The sequence below is a fragment of the Lepisma saccharinum genome, chromosome 16, assembly GCF_977018435.1.
Source record: "Lepisma saccharinum chromosome 16, izLepSacc3.1, whole genome shotgun sequence".
Taxonomy (NCBI): domain Eukaryota; kingdom Metazoa; phylum Arthropoda; class Insecta; order Zygentoma; family Lepismatidae; genus Lepisma; species Lepisma saccharinum.
The window spans coordinates 16,817,774-16,836,922 of NC_139244.1; the positions used below are offsets into that span (position 1 = coordinate 16,817,774).

Genomic DNA, 19,149 nt, shown 5'->3' on the forward strand with positions numbered 1-19,149 from the left:
TTCAGTGTAATACGACGCCAGGGTTTCCGGGTTTGAATCCCGGCCTGGGCATGACGTGTCCCTTCCTAAATTTCTTTTAATCACCACACATCCGCACCGTTGCGGTTAAATAAAATGGCAGAAAAGCGCTTCCTAATAAAATTATTGAACACTGTGAAAAAGTAATTCACGGACTGTAACTTCTTTCTTAAAATGTGTCAGTCATATTTCTGTTTAATTTCGTTGATTTTAAAAACAATTTTAAAAATATATATTTTTTAAAATTTATCAAGTGCTTATTTTTATTACAAAGCGAAATTAAATAGAATGTGTATGGATGAATGAGGAAAGAATCTGATTCCAATATTTCAACTGATTTCACGTCGAATTATCATTACTGACTGAGGGAGCGTAGGGCGGCAGTTGCCCCCCCCCCCCCCCCCCCCCACTTTTAGCCACTTTTGCTCCGACACTATGCTAAAGCTTATCTATAAAGGAAAAGTAAAGTTCCTTTGCCCAACCCAGTTTTGGAACCCAATCGCCGCCACTGTCGACAGCACGCCTTGCAACACACACCACAATCCTGAGCCCAAAGGAAATTTCCCCTCCTGGCCACCTTTAGTTTTCTTTGTTAGGCTGTGAAGTGAAAATGGAGACTTGCTACTCCTTGTCACAGGTCTATCTTTCATCCCTCCCTCATGTATATGCCACTGGGCGATGCACTGGCCATACCTAGGGGACGATTCGTTGCTGCCACTCGAGAAGAGGGAAAACATGTGCCATATACTAAGTTAAATACAATTGAGTCGCCGTAGTTTTCTGGTTTTCGATATCATAGTCTGCTCCAATTGTTCTCACGGTGCCACTGGCGTAAGCAGGATTTTTGTTCTGGAGGGGCTGAAATTGTAAAGGTGTATAGTATATAGCTTTGTTCTAGAATTGTGGGATACCGAATAAAATATATAGGCTATCATACATTTTGAACTTTTCACTCTATTAAAATTGTACTCGAAGACAGAAATGGTTATCGGGTGTTATTTTAACTTTAAGGGAGGTTTGCGTTTACATCTTTCCTTTCTTTGAGTTCTTAACAAATTTTCATCTAAAAATTTGGATTTTCTTAAAATTTCTGGAGGGCAGTAACCCCATCAGCTACCCCCTGCGTACGCCAGTGCAAGGTGCTATGCCCCACAGGAAATCGAAACCTTTATTGCTCGCACAAAATCATGCGTGTCGTGTCGTTTCAGTGTGAAATCCCCCTGTAAAGGTCCCGGGTTCGGGTTCGATCCCCGGCCGGTTCAAATCCGGGAACTTTTCTAACGGTGGAAGCGGCCCCGGTGCCTACCCAGCGTCGAATAACATGGGTACCTGGGGGAAACCCTGGGGGGTAAAGGCGGTCAGGGGCGGGATGCTGATCACATCACCCCCACTCACGACCGGATCAAGAAAGTGTGGGGCGTTACCCCCACACCCCCTATACGCCTTCATGGCGTGGTGCTATGCACAGGGGAACACTTTACCTTTTTTTTTTTTTTACGTGTTTCTTGAAAACAAAAAATTTGAACTGAAGCGACACAAGCTGCATTTGTAGCTTGGACTGGACTATGCTCTCAATACGATGCTTCGTGTCACCTGTTTCTGTTGTTCCCGCATACGCAATGAATCTTTTGCATTTGATTGAAGGGTCTCGTGTCGCTTGTCGCTTGGGTGTGAAATCACCATGTCGCTCGGGTCGTGCATCAAATTGACTTGGTCTGTTCACTTGTGCGCGGTGTATGTGTTGCTTTAGTGAGCTTTTGCATGTCGCTCGAACTGGGCTCTTCTCTCATTGAGAGATTTCACATTGAAGAGACACGCGGTGCTTGAGAATCTCACCAGTCGAACTCAGTCTTCTGGGGCTACCGCTAAGGTGTGAAACGTTGATATTGATTGACTAGTTCCGAAGCGACATGTGTTGTGTGTCGCTTTGGTCTGAAAGCTGCTTGGCATCTCCGTGTTGCATGTCGCCTGTAACTTTCAGACCGAAAAGTCAAGCAACACGTGGATTTCACTCCGAACCAGCAAGTGCAAATGACATATGTTGATTGGAAACGCGTCAATCCGCAGCAACGTTTCATAACGTAGCGGCAGGCATGATAGGGCTCAGAAACTTGCGTTGGATTGGTGAAATCCTCAAGCAACACGTGTCGCCTGTAAGTTCGGTGTGAATTCTACCTTACTTTAGAGACATGTATTACGTAAAATATTGAAATGTTAGTGAAGAACCTATTCTTATTAATGTTTAACTACGTATTTTGCCATTTTTGAACATATGCATCTACATTCTAGTGACGAAAGAAACATTTTAAGGGTGGAAGGTATTTCGGGAAGGAGATTGAAGTCGTACTCTTAAATATGCTCGCTCACACGCGCCCTCTGGCAGATTGCTACAATTCTTCCTTGATATATATCTTTTCCGAGAAATACGAGACATAATTGCCCAAGCTCAAACCGATATATTAAATACGGCTACTATCACACAACGAACCCTCTCGGAACGCAATCGTGAAGCACCGTTAACATTTCCCACGTAGGCAATGATGTAGCAACGCTGCATTCTCCAGCGTTGCAACTTATGCAGCACTGCGAACAATGCAACGTTCAGAGCCGTCAGTGAAAAATGCTGAGTCATGTAAGTTGAGGGGGAGATCCGACAACGCTGTTCTCTGCAACCGCAGGCCCCGCCCCCTACGACCTTCCTCGCTCCGCCTTGACGTCACCGCTGATGTAGTTCCGCAATTTTTCACACACTGCAGATGTCTCTGGCGTCGCACAAACGACACACACGTTGTGTGTAGGTGATAAGCACAGAGCCCCGTTGAGAGGAACCGATAAACACCTGATACACACGTACAGGTACAATGCCCCAAAAAGAGGAACCAGAAAAATGCACTGTTTTGTAGCATAACTCCGAGCACAATTGTCGGACATTGTTCTATCTTTTATCAAAATATAGATCTTGGTCCCCTTCATCGATTAATACCACGACATTAAATTTTCCTTTGCCCGTTCGACCATAATATTAAATAATGTGCTTTCTCGTTCCGAGGAACCACCAAAATTACCTCGCAATGAAAAAGTCCCTCTTAATGCTGGTAATTTTTCTGATCTTGTTCCTCCTAATGACGGGTATACCAACGCGCACACACACACACACACACAAACACACACACACACAAACAAACAAACAAACAAACAAACAAAAACAAAAAAGAGAATTGAAATATCATCCTGGTTTTGTAAAGTAAATGCCTAAATATGCAGTTTCTTTTTCAAAGGCAAATGCCATCACATTCACCTGGTTGCATACATTAGGAAAGTTAATAAACCATCCATTTTCAAAGAAACATTTGCAATCCTATACTGGAGTGGTACAATAATGGTTGTCAGTACTGTACTGGTAAATTTTACCTTGGTACTTTATCGGTATTGCAAAATAATTCATATCAGTCCATCTTTAACAAAAACTCCATTTGCAGTGGGTAAACTTTATTTACTCAAAGTTTCAATTCTCTTCACCTATGTCTTAACTAAATATCATGAACATGGAACTAAACGTTGACCAAAGGCACACAAAGAGAGCAAAATCTTGAAATGAAGAATGAAATGCTGAACACACTGAAAACATATTGTTCAATCTGTACATTGTCAATTGAAACCATCAATTTACATCATGTATCAATAACTCTTATAGCAACAGTATGACTTCAATTAATATTATTATTACTATCATACTCGAACATTAATAGTTTAAGGCAGAAGAGTCAACGTAAATAACTTTAACATCAAAAGTAGTGCTTAAACAAGAAAATAATTGCCATACCTACAGAAGGATAGTTCGGGGTCAAAGGGTCGCCATCTTGGATCCGTACAACACCAACTGGAACGCCATCTTCAGGAAGATAAATGGTCTTTGGGAAGACATCTTCCCTTCCTTTCGGAGCAAACTGCTGGGGATCTGGGAAAAGGACAACTGCCATTGCTCCCCGTCCCTCAGCCGAGTAAACCTAAAGCAAAATGTGCATGTAATGTTACAAATATTTAACAGTTCTTCAAACCTGTGAATAGAGATCAGCTGATTTGGTACAAATCACAAGAACTGAACAAAATACAACCAATAATACATAATGAACATTGTGTACATAGTGCAGTAGTAATGATGCAAGCAGATGGTGAGTAGTATTTCTTGCATGTATGTATTGCTTACATTGTAGAATTATTTCGCTTGTAAGTAGTATACGGTTGTTGAAAGCACAAAAACACAATTTTTGATGTGAGGTTTCTATTTCTGTTAAACTTACTACATATATAGTTATAACTGTAACATAATCGAACTAAAAAAAAAAGTCTGATGTTCTCCGAAAAGTCACATCAAAAACTGTGCTTTTGTGCTTCTACAAGCAGTAAACTACAAGCAAAATAATGGTAAGTAGTGTCAACAATTGTTGTATTTTTAACGACTGAAGGTACTTGGTATTTTTTGTTCTATTATTTTAAATATAAAAGTATTAGCAACATAGCACATTTTACAATCAAGATAAAATTGCTACTGTTATGGAATCATTACAATGCATTCCAAAAATCCATATAATTTATATTTATTTTTTAAATCCGTATTATTTATATTTATTTTTAAATCCCTATAATTTAGATTTCTTTTTTAAATCCGTATTATTTATATTTATTTTTAAATCCCTATAATTTATATTTCTTTTTTAACAGACAAGCAATGTAAGAGTACAAATAAAGAGGCAACATATGATGCATTGTTGCAAGAATTTTAGCATGATTTTCTACAAGTCATTGACAAGGACTCTGGATTCTAAAGCAAATTGAAATTCATAACATTTTCTACCTCCAGTCAAATCAAATTTTGTACAAAGTACACACAAATTACAAAAACATTTAAAATTGATAATGTACTGATAACATTAAATGTACAGAATGGCAGTAATGCCAACCAGTGTAAATAAATATTATTATAAAGTTTATTTTCCTTCTTTCAACAAATTCTTGTCATATTATCACATGTGCATCACATTATATTTCCAATTAAATGTTTTATTTCTTATTAAAAATAATACCTCACAAAACAAACTACTTACAATGTTACCTTGAAATACTTTTCCCAATTTGGCTAGGACAATTTTGTTTTTTACTGAAATGCCACTTTGGTCCAAAAAACGAAAATCTTCCTCATGGCCAAAATTCACATACACCAAGTCACCCTGAAAAAAAAGACCAAGATTTTAGTAATCTTGAAGATGGTACACTCTTGTTCACATAAAGTGGCACATTTTATTATAAAGATGGTGTGGTGAATCGGGACTGTAACTTATATATTTATCCTGTTTCGCCACATTCTTTGCTCCACCCTGTATGTGAAAAGGAATTAAGCCTGCTGTCTTGCAATTGTTTCCGCTCAAATAATTCGTCTGCTCCCAGAAGCTCGCTCGGGATTGATGCTGCTGCCACCTGGGGAGTTTTTCGGGCCATATTTTCCTTGTTCCGCAAGTCGGAAGTACACTTCGTGCTGCGACTCAGACAGAGTAACCTCGTGCGCAACAGCCTGCCTTCCTCGACGCGATAGCCACCCGAAACAATGGGGCGAGACTCGGCCAATTACCCTGAACACCTGGGATTCGTCAGGAATATGATCGAACCTTTCTGTAAAGTGGAATCAAAGCTGGGCTGGTAAAATAAGTAGTTAAACTAAATATTTAAATTATTGCCTTAGTATTTTGTTTAAGCAATTTCACGAAGTCAGATTCAACATAGATCGCGAGGAAGCAACAATAATCATTTATAGCACGGGGTTAATTCCTAAAGTAAGAGAGAGATGATTGTACATGTACAATGTATGTGAATATGTGCATACTATTTCATTGTGTCAAGTTATCATATTTATAAAAGAATGTTGGATCTTGAAAAGTGTAAATGAATTGACGTAGATCGTTGATACAGGTTATTAATGCTGACATATCTTAAATCTCGTGTGTGTCTTGTTAATGTAACGAGCAGCTTGAAAGCAAGTTATAAATGTTTGAAACACACTTGTTATTGTTATTTAAATGATGAGAGATTAGTATCTTGACGTGATTGTCTAATTTGTTGAGAAGATAGTGTTACGTAAAAATCCATGACTATATTCATAATTGTATTTACAAATAGAACTTTGTTAAGCAATAAAACCAAATATACTGAAGATTAAAGATATTAATTTATTGTACGAGTTAAAGGGGGGGTGCATGATGCCAATTAAGATTAGTCCCTCCTGCCTTTTTTGTACATATTTTGCTGTGGGTTTCCATTCCAGGGTCGTACATGCGTTATTTCATCGGGAGTGGGACTAGACAAGCCTAAGACAAACTCCCGACCAATTAGCGCTCTAAGCAAGAAGGACCGGATCAGAGGCACTTAACTAAATTTAAAAGCTGGGTATTAGTAGTTTGTGCGAGTTGAAATTATTTGAACTTTGCCCATGTTTGACCTTTTTTTATAGGTTTGTGGATAAATTTTTACTGGGAATATTATTCTCCTACCTTGGTTGACATATTGCGTGCATAATAGAAATATACCAGCGGAGAATATTTAGGAAGGGCTTGTTCTATATTTTTAGTTGGATATCCTAAGATGCACGTACTTCCTAAAACAGAACAAACTACTAAAATGTGGCGGATTGCTACTAACAAACATCGTAGTACAGCAACACATCACAATGGGCAATTGAAGAATGTGCCAGTTTATTTGAACAGAAGTGTACATGGATCAAGCTTTCAGAATTTCAAAAGTCAAAAAATTCAGCAACAAATACACATAAAGCACAAAAATGTTAAACTAAATATTTTTATGTGTGATAAACTGATAAGAGAAGTCAGTGCCAGATTGGTAATGTGGTCTATTGTTGTTGTTTTTTTTTTCTCTCTCCTCTAGTATACCCTGATTCTGGAATGGAATCAAAGAAATGCCACAACAAAATTTTGACACAGCCCATCACCAAGAGAAGTTAAGAAAACTAATTTTCAGATTGATGCATACCAGTGGCGTATGCTGGTTCTAACGAGTGGGTAATCTCTGACCCTTGATCCTCAAACTCCAAAAGTTTCAATGCAATTTATGTCAGGATCCATATTGGATTTAGGAATGTTGTGTCGGAATGTTTGTCTTATTGCTACGACCACAATCAATCAATTCTCGTTATTGCAGTTTAATATACGTGTAGAATTTCAAATAATAAAACAAGACAGTATGATAAAGCTATAAATAAACAACCTGTGAAATATAAAATGAAAGACGTGCACTAGTGAAATAAAAACCCGCAATATTAATTTAAGGGCAAAATTCAACTTACTCCAGGATCCGATTACTTGTGCTGTACCACATCCAAAGCACGATGTTTGTCCACTTGCACGTCAATATGTGTCTGTGCGAAAGATTGCAGCTTAACAAAGGAAGTTATGTGACTTTTGGATTTTTCATGTTTGGCACAAGCGTTTCAAAGATTACAGTATCCGCCACGCGTCCATACATTCTTTTCAGCCCCAAAAAGTAAGCACGGCCAACAAAAAAGCAAAGCTTATACTTCCTGTCAACCATGGTGTTTTGTCATAATTTGCTTGCGAAAATGCCTCACATATTCCCGATTTTTGTCTTTGTGTGTAGAAATAAGTTCAAGCGATGACACTGGCCTACCTGTATTAACAATATGCAACTTCTCCTGAAAAGATCTTGTTCCAAAAGGTTTCACCAGCAAATCTTGTATCACATCCATTACTCTTTAACACAGCACTATCACAACAAACACTAACACCTAAATAAATAATAAACATGAAGCACAGCACGAAGCCAACGACTACACGCATTCAGTTTCACGCGCCAAACTTCTGTTGTTGGGTTCCTGGCTCAGAATGAAATTCCCTATGAATGATAAAAAAAAATCCCTTTCCGAACTCGAAATGACAGGTTTTAAAAGTTCGAATCATTGCAGGCCGGAGCCAGAATTTTATTTCGGGATGGGGATCATCCCTTATTAGCAGCCGCCACATAAAGTTGAAACAGTGGGCTTAGAAGTCCTGAAGATGAATCTCAGATTATTACAATGTATTATGCAAGGTGTATAATCCTGCTAATGAAGTAAAATTAATTACCACTATACACTTTTTAAATTAGATATTTGTAGGATTTCGGGGAGGGGGGTTTCAGCCCCCGAGTCCTCCACCTGGCTACGTGCCTGATGTGTTTTTTCGTTTTATGTTTAATTCGTTCATCTTCATCACTATTAATGTAAAGAGGCCGAATACAGCAACTTAAATTAACTAATATATATATATATATATAATTTATTTTTTATATCTTTCCCTTTAAAAAATATTCAGTTCCGTGAAAGAAGTATTCTCGCTGCTTTTGAAGATTAGAGAGTAGAAACAATCACTATTTTTGTAAATACAAGGATGGGGGGAGTCAGCATATAGGCATGGACGTCCGCAGGATTTTTTCCAGGGAGGGGCAAGGAAGGCATTTTTTTCCAGGAGGGCAAGCAAGGTACATTTTCCCCAATAATAGTGTTGTTCCCTCAAAAAATCATTGCTTAAATTTGAATTTATCATATTCATGCAATAATTAACACATATTATTGTGGCTGAAATGAAATGATATGTGCCAAATATATAATTTTTGGTTGACTTTCATTTTCCAGGGGGCGGCCACGGCCCCCCCTTCCGGACGCCCATGCATATAGGTGCTTTAATTGCTTAAGCTTTGAATTTAGTTTGCTTCATCTTCAATATTTAAGCTTTTTCCTTTTGATCAATTTATGTTCAAGTAACAGAAATCAGCAAGACAGAAGCAAATGTAAAGTGAAAATTAGCGTAGAATTGGTTTGCCCATGTTATTCAATTTTCCTGTTCTTCGCACTCTACTGGGTATGTTTTCCCTAGTTCAGCGGAGGGAACGGGAAAGGCTCTGAAGGTTGAGAGTGCGACCGGTGGACTCTCATAAGAAGGAGCTTACCCTGGGCACGGAATCACCGCGCCTGAGAAGCAGTGTTTCCTCCCCCTCTTTCCTGTCTCCTCCCTCCTCGCCAAGGGTTGTAAGGGAAACGGGAAGAATGACGTCAGGGTGAGATTCCCTGAAGTCATTCCACCGGCTAGAGAAAGGTTCGCGGACATTCAGCGGCAAACGGTTGGAAGCAATCGCACGCTGGAAGCAAAGAAATGTATGCATCGAAATTGGTTTGGAAGAATATTGCGAAGAAATGTATATTTATATATATATATTTTTAAAAAAAGAAGAGAAATACAGCCGGGTCATCTGCGATTACCTAGATGACCCAGAGTATACGCCGCTGATGCATACATAGTTCATTATTTTTAAAATGATTTTGATAAGAAAAATATCGCATTAATTACTAAGCATCAGGGGCGGCGCGTGCCTTTCCAGGCAGACAGGGCACATTTTTCTTTTGGGTGGGGAAGGGGGGGGGCAGTTAACCTCTATATTCCTCTTTACACGCACAGAAACTATAAACTCTTTCACTCGCAAAAAAATAATTATTCCATAAGCGATCAATACACACACAAATGGAATGCAACGCAAACTCACACACTAACTCAACTCCAAATCCATATACAATGGAAAGGAAGGAGGATCTTTTTGAAAACACCGAGGGACTAGTTTGTGCAATAAAAAGTGTTCTCAACTTTTCAGGTCGCCGGAACAAGCGCGAAGAAAAGCATTCGAGGGATTTCTTTTCTAGCTGGAAGAACGAATGAAGTGCCTGCCAAGCGTTGGAAACACTGAACGGTGAACGAGGTAAACATGAATGGGCAGGGCACTTCGTCCACTGCCCAAAGATGGCTACGAATTTTGCGCTTTTCCATTGTGAGGGGATACCGTTCCTTGCCTATGCTGTAAATCTTTGGATCAGTCAGTGACGTCACGTCTCAGAGCAGACCTGAGATCGGACTCTCTCCAACAGGATGCAGAAATATATTAACCTCGCACAGGGTTAAGGGTAAGTCTGGTTGCAGTAACATAGGAGTTGAGGGGAAAAAACAAAAATTTTAGTTATATACCGTTCGTCTGTTCAGATGAACTTTTTTATGTTAAAATTGTTGTGGGGCAGTGCCCTAGTTGCCCTTTATCTAGCATCGACACTGCTAAGCATAACATTTACATTAAATAGTTTCTATTCACTAAAACAGAAAAAGACTTGAGATTTTTGTCACACTCATAATTAATTAATTACCTGTGCTTTTCCACTAGCTGAGAAGGCATTGAACGGTGGGTTAAATACTTTTTCACTCTCCGAATGCGTACTTTGACCATTCTTGAATGAAGCCACCACCCTGTTATTCAGAGTAACAACAGATATCTGCAAGAAAAAACATTCCTGTTAATTGTCTGTGCTGGAGAGTTTAATACTTTTATGAATACTCAGTTAAATGCATTACCATCTACACAAGATCACCTGGGAGTTGAACGGTTGTCTTGGTGATATGGACAATATTATCCTGGAATTTTGCAGTCAGTGTTATGGGCATCATAAGAAATTTATGGAGAAGGGGGTCAGGCCAGTGATATAAAATTCAATAGTGCAATAAACAACAATGATTATAAACTACTAATAACCTACTTTGTATTGCTCATTTATTATTATTATTACTATGCTATTGGGGTGACACTTTTGATACACCAGATGAGTCAACAGCCAGTAGAACCGCTTTGCTTTATTCTTTGACATTTCATATCATTAAGATACTCTAATGCAGTGGTTCCCAAAGTGTGCACCATGGCACCCTGGGGTGCAGTGGCTGGTTTACATACAGGAGCACCCCGAAATGTTCCAATATTTTCACTGAAATTACACTTGCTAGTCTACACATGGTCTTAGTACTTTTTATACATAAAATATTTCTGAATTTAACTTAAGGCAAGTAACCTAACTGAGTATTGCAAACGTTAGATAGGCCTACATTCTGACTTGGGCACCGTGGAAAAAACTTAAAACACCAAGGACACCGTGAATTTAAAAAGGGGAACGCCTGCTCTAATGAATAGTTAAACTATTACGGTAAATCAAAAAGTAAGTTACACCCCCTGTATAAAACAAAACACATTAAAAAGAAAAAAAATATTGCACAAAAACGTATGAACGTTTAAACTTTTTTTTGACAGTCACCAAGGTATTTGAAGCACTTTTCGAATCCTGTGACCAGTTTCTCGATTCCTTGAGTGTAAAACTTTCGTCCAATTTCAATTGAGTTGATTTTCGTGCTCAATGGTTAACAAGTGTGACACCCAGTGAGCAAATTGTTTATGGTGTACACAACTGATCGTGAATCAGCATGGACACTTTTCACGCTCCGCATTGTCAATAGTGTTCAAAGTTGCAGGCTGCCCAACACACAGTTCGTCGTTCATGTCTGTTCTTCCCTTTTTGAACATTTGGCACAATTTCCAATCATGAGGTGTGATATTGCATTCTCACTATACACCTTGACAATTTGGTGACGGATTTCACTCAGATTTTGCCTTTATGCCTACAAAAATCGGACGATAGAGCGTTCCTCAATGTTGGACGCAGCCTCAGTATGACATGCCATACTCACACAGTGACTACTCGCACACTAAACCAGCTGCAGCAAGGCTGATTTGGATGCGAGGAGAAAACATTCTGGACAGTGTTACCACCAAGTGTGATTATATTATCCCTTTTAGTTCAGGAACACAGGATTGGTGTAACTTATTTTTTGATTTGCCCACATATATTGGTATCAACTTTTGCACACCTCATACAAGAAAAATCTTTGATAGTTTGGGTGAGAAATTGGGAGAAATTTATATTTTCTGATTTTTCACATTCATTTTGGAAACTCATAGAAACACTTATTCTTTGGATAAGTTTTAGAATATAAAAACATTAAATTTTGGTTCCTGCATTTTCACTCAATTTTTCAATCTAACACAATTTTTACACTCTTGTTATTCTGCTGGAATACTTGACTGAACTGTATTTTTGTTATTGTCAATGTAAATAATAATTGAATAATAAATAGGGCTGAGCCGATAACACTTTGAACCAATACTGATACCAATACTCTCACCAATTCCCACCGATAATAATAACGATACTTGAAAATTGTAATATTTAAAAGTTGTTCAACATATTAATTAACATTTGTGTGTAAGTGTTCCACTCGAATTAGTATATGAATCAATTTACCAAAATTTTACTTTAAAATATTCAAGAATTACACCAGGATATGAAATTACATGTTATATATAAAAAAAACTTTTTCATGCAAAACTGGTGTAAAATAACAAGAAACTTTGAATTTTGCGTAATTTTCAGGATAATTAGACTGTGAAAGTGTCCCGAGGCAACTTTGCGGAGTCCGTGAAAGATAAAAATGCTGGGAAACTATCGGTCGGTATCCGTAAATAAAATACAACCAATACTGGTTTCGGCCGATAGCGATATATCGGTAAAAAAACTAAAAATAATTTCAATCTGAAATGAACGATATCTAAAGGCATTCATATTTTGTTTTTAATGGAAACACAAAATGTAAAATAACATGCTGTAATGTTCATTTTTCATGTTTTTGAAAGGTGTGAGGTGCATTTTTCTACCATGTTTTGTTACAAAATGATGCCAAATGAACTGCAAAATGTGAAACAAACTCTTAAACACAAAATTTAGAGTTTATTTACTGACGTGACACTTACTGAAGTCTGAATTATTCTGAGTGTTACGCAAATCATGGAAGATTGGTTAAGTCTGCTGTAAATATCTGAGAAGCGAAAATGGTCTCTTTTACACAGGAATAAACTTAATACTCGGATAGCTATGTAAATGTGCTATTAGAAGGGAAATATTTATTTTGTGTAATAAGTGTAGTTTTTAAAATCAAATGTAGAGTTACATTTACCATTTTAACACTGAAATGCCATTTTAAATACTGCTTTTGATACTGAAATGTGCCCAGTTTTTGTACCGATATCTTGATCTCTTATTTACCATAAATATTTGGCTCTAATGATATCTATTCCAGGGGAGGTTTCTCTGCCTCTTGCCTCTTAGCAGTGGTGAAGGTAAATGCTGATTTGCTGGATGTACAACAGAATGCCCAACATTCACTTGTTATCAGTGATCATGTACACAAAAATTTCTAAGACATATACTGAACTATAAATATACATACCACGTTAGATTTTCTTGGAACTGGGTATGAAAGAAACACCGTATAAGGCACAATGGAAACTTTGTCAAATCCCTGTTGAGTGAAATGGTTGGACAGCCACAATGCCTGATTTAAATCCTCCTCTGTGCCGGCAATATGAGGCTGCCGAGTCAAGTTACTGGAAATAAAATAACAATGCCAATCTACTAACCAGAAGTCTATAGCTCAACAAAAATTAAATAAAAAATTTGAAAACAATTGTGCAGTTAGGGAAAGTGAATAAAAATTCTAAAATAAATTAATTTCAAGTAAGAATAAATATTAGTTTATGTGCATAAATCAAATGCCATTAGTTTAGGTATTATAGAGTTTCCATACAACTCACAATAGCAAATCTAACCTTGTAAATTTCATCTACTTAAAGATACTGTTAGCAGCATACAACAATATAGGATGCTTTCTTCGTTAGTGTTCGGCTTTCAGGAATATTCTATGTATTATGACTTCCATTTCAGCCCACTGTGTATGCACAAAAAAATCTTTCCAACACAATGCATTTTATGCAACATTTACATTTTATGTCACTGATCATGTGTGAGAGGTCTGTCCAAAAACAAAATAAATCTTGTTCTATTTTGAAATAGAATGCCAATGAATGGATACTCACTATTCCAGTACTGGAATAGAATAGAATGCTTTACTGTTATTAAGCAACCTCAAGTTGAAACAGACGGTGTCATACATGTAACGACCCTGCGTGGTCGCCACATTTAACGACCCTGCGAGGTCGCAATATTATATTTTGTAAAGAAGGTATGGATGAAGAATGCCTGCTAAATGTTTAAATGTGTTAACGGATCCACCTCTACGGTTATTAGTTTCGCTTATTATTATTTGACCCTGCATGGTCGCTGTATTCTGTAAATGTTAACGGGTCCACCTCTACGTTTATTAACTTCGCTCATTATTAGACCCTGCGTGGTCCTTGTATTTGGTAAATGTTATCATTTATTGTCATTTATACTGTTCAATTCGTTGAAGAGTCCTGCGAGGCTCAATATCAATTGTATTGTCTGAAGGCACACAGTTTTAGTTTATATTGACACGTGTAACTAGTGATTTTCCCACTAGTGTTTTCTTAATGTTACTTCTTGGATGTTTCTCAGTACGAAGGTTGCAATATGTAAAAAAATGAGTTAGCAACGCGTACTTGTAGTTACTATTTTCACCACCCATGCGCCACCGCGAGTATAAAGCCAGCGCAGCGAGGCCCGGAATTCAGTTGGCTTTCAGGTCGGCTCCCGATAAGATCTCTCTTACCAACGGACCTGGAAGAAGGATAACTCCGCTCTTGCGAGAGTCCAAGCATCCTAAGGAAGGAAGGAAGGAAGTTGCACTCCGCTCTTGCGAGAGGCCAAGCACCCAAGAGAAGTTGTCCTCCGCCTGCGGGCGAGAGAAGCCGCACTCCACCTTCCAGCGAGAGAGGTTGAACTCTGCCTTTGGCAAGAGAACCCACTCCACTTTCGAGTGAGAGATACCCCACTCCGCTTAATGGCGAGAGAGAACAACTCCACTTTAGAGTGAGAGGACCCGCTCCGCTTGCTGCGAGAGGTTTCCTTCCCCTATCAACATGCGGCACCCCGCCAGGGTAGTGTGGCGTTGGGTTTCCAGACAACCTACTCTCTCTTTCAGGGGAACCCGTGACGACTGCCGCGACCAGGCCCTAAATAAAATTTGGTCCCCATACTCCCCATTGGCGCCTCACTGCGAGGAATGAATTGGATGTTCCCTGCTCCCCTCTTATCTCTTCGAGTCTAAAGGTGGTACAGGTAAATGCACGTGAGTGGTAAGGGTAAAGGTAAGGACACGTGTGTAAGTGTGCTAACGGACATCCTTGTGATAGGATTATAATAAACTGTTACATCTATATATAAACCTGGTTTAGTCTTTCTTTACACCCAGCAAGCCCTGAGATATTTCTGAGTCTTTGTACTACGACTGAATCAGTTAGCACATATGGGTAAACTTTTGCCGATCACCCAACTGCAGTGTTTAGCGTGTTGAACGCAGCCAGTACTAGTACTCCTGCGCCGTGGTGCTGAGCACTGCGTGGGTGGACGTTGCATAAAGTTTTTGGCGCTCATAACGTGGGGCCCGATTGTAAAGACTGAAAATAAAAAGCCAGTGGGGGTCTATTAGCTACAAGGACTAGAAAGGGCTCATAAGTGTCAGTGTTCGTCTAAAGAATTCATGAAGGAGAAGATATAGTGTTGTGTTTTGGAAGAAACCATAGACGGTGTGCCAGAAATGGAAAGGGACGCGTCAAGTATGAACTTAAGAAGCAGAGGGAGGAAAACCGTAGATGAAGAGACTGGGTTCGGATGCTGTGAGGATACCGGAGGAGAGATGGAGTATTTCCAGTGTTGCCAATGTCTACAGAAGTTCCATTGGAAATGTGAGGGGCAAGAAGAGACCTCAGTGTCCACTGCAGAGTCTAGATGCAAGACTTGCTCATCAGTACCCTTGATGGCTTCCGGGCAAGAACCAAGTGCTCCTAGTACGACCCCATCAGACCATTGCTTATTAGAATGGCTGATGAGAGATAAAGAGGAGAGGAAGAAAGAGAAAGTGGAAGAAGCTGAGAGGAGAACTAGAGAAAAGAAGGAGGAAGAAGAACATAGACGAAAGGAAAGAATAGAGGAAGAGAAGCAGAGAAAGAAAGATATGGCTCAAATTGAGAGAGCTAGGAAGAAAGAGGTAATGGAGCTAAGACAAGTAGTGGAGTGCATGGAGGAGAAAAGGCTTCATGAAAAAGCAGAAGAATAAGCTAAAAGAAAACTAGAGACACAAGAATTTAGGTCGCTAATAGAGTCTCTTGAAAAGAAAAGAGAAATTGAAAAATGAGAAGCAGAAGAGAAAAGAGAAATTGAGAAACTAGAAGCAGAGCAAAAGAGAGAAAGGGAGTTAGAAATTCTCCGTGCGTTGGTTGAAAGTCAGGAAGGAAAGAGAATGAAAGAAAAAGAAGAGGAGAATGAGAGAAGACAGCAAGAAGCTGAAAGAAGCAGAGCAGAATTACAGACTCTTTTCTCCCAACATAAGACAGACCAGTTAGAAAGTCTTAGGGAGGAATTAGAGAAAATTAGAATCTCTTGTCAGCTGGAAGTAGTGAAAGTAGTGGAAGAACAATTAGAACCTTTAGCTGTCTGGCGTGGTGAAATGGAGCAAGAGCAGGAACAAATGAAGAAAAATTTAGATGTCTGTCTACAATTGGTAGCCCAGTCTACGACGGAAAGTGGAAGTGAAGAACCAGAGAGAGTGAAGCAGATAGAAGCAGCAGTAAAGACTCTAAGTGAGCAGGCCGTAGTTATGGAGAAGGCGGTCCAAGAACAAAAAGTAGCTGCAGAAACGATGGCCAAAGCAACCGGCGAAAAGGTGAACTCTCTTCGCGGAGAGACACAGAAATTGGAAGTATCTCTTCGGCAAGAAATACATGAGCAGACTGGATCTATAGTCAGAAGAGTAGGCGAACTGCAAGATAAAATTGAACGGTTGCAGCTACAACCGGGAGTGCCTTCTGATGTTCTCCCAGATTCCATTGAACGGGATAGAAGTTTGAATCCTGAGGCAGCCTCTTATGAACCTCCTAGAGCGGTGCAGAATCCTTTCTATCTGGGAACCATTCAATCAGATAAGCGTAAGCAGCCTAGAGAAGCAGATAGTTCGGATGGGACATCTCCTCGGCGAAGAACCGAATTTAAGATGCCTAGAATGTCTGACATCGCACACATTCCCAAGTTCAAGGGTGATATCGAAGCTCAGTCAGCTGAGAAATATCTTCGTGAGCTCAATGTAAGCTTCGAGCTCATGCAAGTGCCTGACAATTACAGACTCGAATTGCTACCTAGAGTATTCACAGGTAAAGCTGAACATTGGCTGGCAGGTAACATAGACAGTTTTGTTAGCTATGCTGATTTCTGCATAAAGTTTAAAGAAGAGTTTGCCTCCGAGAAGGCTAAGCAAAGACAATTAACAGCAGTAAGAAATAGAAGATATTCCCGTCCAGTACATGAAAATATGGAGAGCTTCGCTTGGAGCATTTACGCCGCCTATAGGAATCTAAGTGACAACTTCAGCGAGAGCGAGGTGCTGAATTTAATCATAGGTCAGTTACCTTATAGAACTCGAAATCTCTGCCTTGCGCACTCTCCCAGAACAGTCGACGAATTGACCAGTTTCCTCAAGGACTTTGAAATATATGATGATCCCGACTTCTGGAGAAATAAAGAGGACTTCAAAGGTAAAGAACTTCCCAATAAGAATTTCAAAGTGCGAGGCATTGAAACCAAGGGTGACACTAAACCAGAAAACTCTTGGAGAACTCGGAATTTTAATAGAGGTGGAGGTAACAGAGGACTGAACCGTAACCAGAATGGTCGATGGGAACCTTATCGACCAAATCCAGGGCGTTCAAGAAGAGAATTTCCCAGGGCAATCTCCAGAGAGATCAAGACAGAAATTGGAGATCCTCGGTCGGAAGAGGAGGAAGTCCAGTCCAATATAGTTCCAGAAGGTACTCTTCCAGAAACTCAGATCGCAGTAGTGAACCCCCTGATCCTGGCGAAGTGCAGACTGTGGAGCAGCTAGACACTCTTGGGACAGTTCGAGAGTTTACGGGTAACCAGAGGTCACAAAGTTGCCAAACCAACTAGTCACCCTCACAGTGTCTCTCCCATTTTCCATAGCCAAGCAGCCATCCCAGGAGGAAGAAAGAAGTAGTAGGGGAAGAAGAGGACCAAGTGACTGAAGTGTAGAAGAGACAGAGACTCTTACCAGTTTGATCTTTAATATTTCCAGTAAAATTTTTCCAGAAATTGTAAGTTTTAAATTTCTACCAAAATTTTTGCCCGAGGGAGGGGCGTATGTAACAACCCTGCGTGGTCGCCACATTTAACGACCCTGCGAGGTCGCAATATTATATTTTGTTAAGAAGGTATGGATGAAGAATGCCTGCTAAATGTTTAAATGTGTTAACGGATCCACCTCTACGGTTATTAGTTTCGCTTATTATTATTTGACCCTGCGTGGTCGCTGTATTCTGTAAATGTTAACGGGTCCACCTCTACGTTTATTAACTTCGCTCATTATTAGACCCTGCGTGGTCCTTGTATTTGGTAAATGTTATCATTTATTGTCATTTATACTGTTCAATTCGTTGAAGAGTCCTGCGAGGCTCAATATCAATTGTATTGTCTGAAGGCACACAGTTTTAGTTTATATTGACACGTGTAACTAGTGATTTTCCCACTAGTGTTTTCTTAATGTTACTTCTTGGATGTTTCTCAGTACGAAGGTTGCAATATGTAAAAAAATGAGTTAGCAACGCGTACTTGTAGTTACTATTTTCACCACCCATGCGCCACCGTGAGTATAAAGCCAATGCAGCGAGGCCCGGAGTTCAGTTGGCTTTCAGGTCAGCTCCCGATAAGATCTCTCTTACCAACGGACCTGGAAGAAGGATAACTCCGCTCTTGCGAGAGTCCAAGCATCCTAAGGAAGGAAGGAAGGAAGTTGCACTCCGCTCTTGCGAGAGGCCAAGCACCCAAGAGAAGTTGTCCTCCGCCTGCGGGCGAGAGAAGCCGCACTCCACCTTCCAGCGAGAGAGGTTGAACTCTGCCTTTGGCAAGAGAACCCACTCCACTTTCGAGTGAGAGATACCCCACTCCGCTTAATGGCGAGAGAGAACAACTCCACTTTAGAGTGAGAGGACCCGCTCCGCTTGCTGCGAGAGGTTTCCTTCCCCTATCAACCTGCGGCACCCCGCCAGGGTAGTGTGGCGTTGGGTTTCCAGACAACCTACTCTCTCTTTCAGGGGAACCCGTGACGACTGCCGCGACCAGGCCCTAAATAAAATTTGGTCCCCATACTCCCCATTGGCGCCTCACTGCGA

General features: G+C 39.8%; 1 protein-coding gene across 1 annotated transcript in view; it reads right to left on the minus strand.

Annotated features, from left to right (window-relative positions):
• Nucleotides 1-19,149, minus strand: part of LOC146000285 (N-acetylated-alpha-linked acidic dipeptidase 2-like) — a 149,717-nt gene that overhangs the window by 63,965 nt on the left and 66,603 nt on the right. Inside the window, exons 4-7 of the mRNA XM_083137774.1 lie at nt 13,224-13,380; nt 10,265-10,390; nt 5,124-5,246; nt 3,842-4,025 (exon numbers count right to left, since the gene is read on the minus strand). Of these exons, the coding sequence (XP_082993900.1) occupies nt 3,842-4,025; nt 5,124-5,246; nt 10,265-10,390; nt 13,224-13,380 (590 nt within the window). The remainder of the gene's footprint in view (nt 1-3,841; nt 4,026-5,123; nt 5,247-10,264; nt 10,391-13,223; nt 13,381-19,149) is intronic.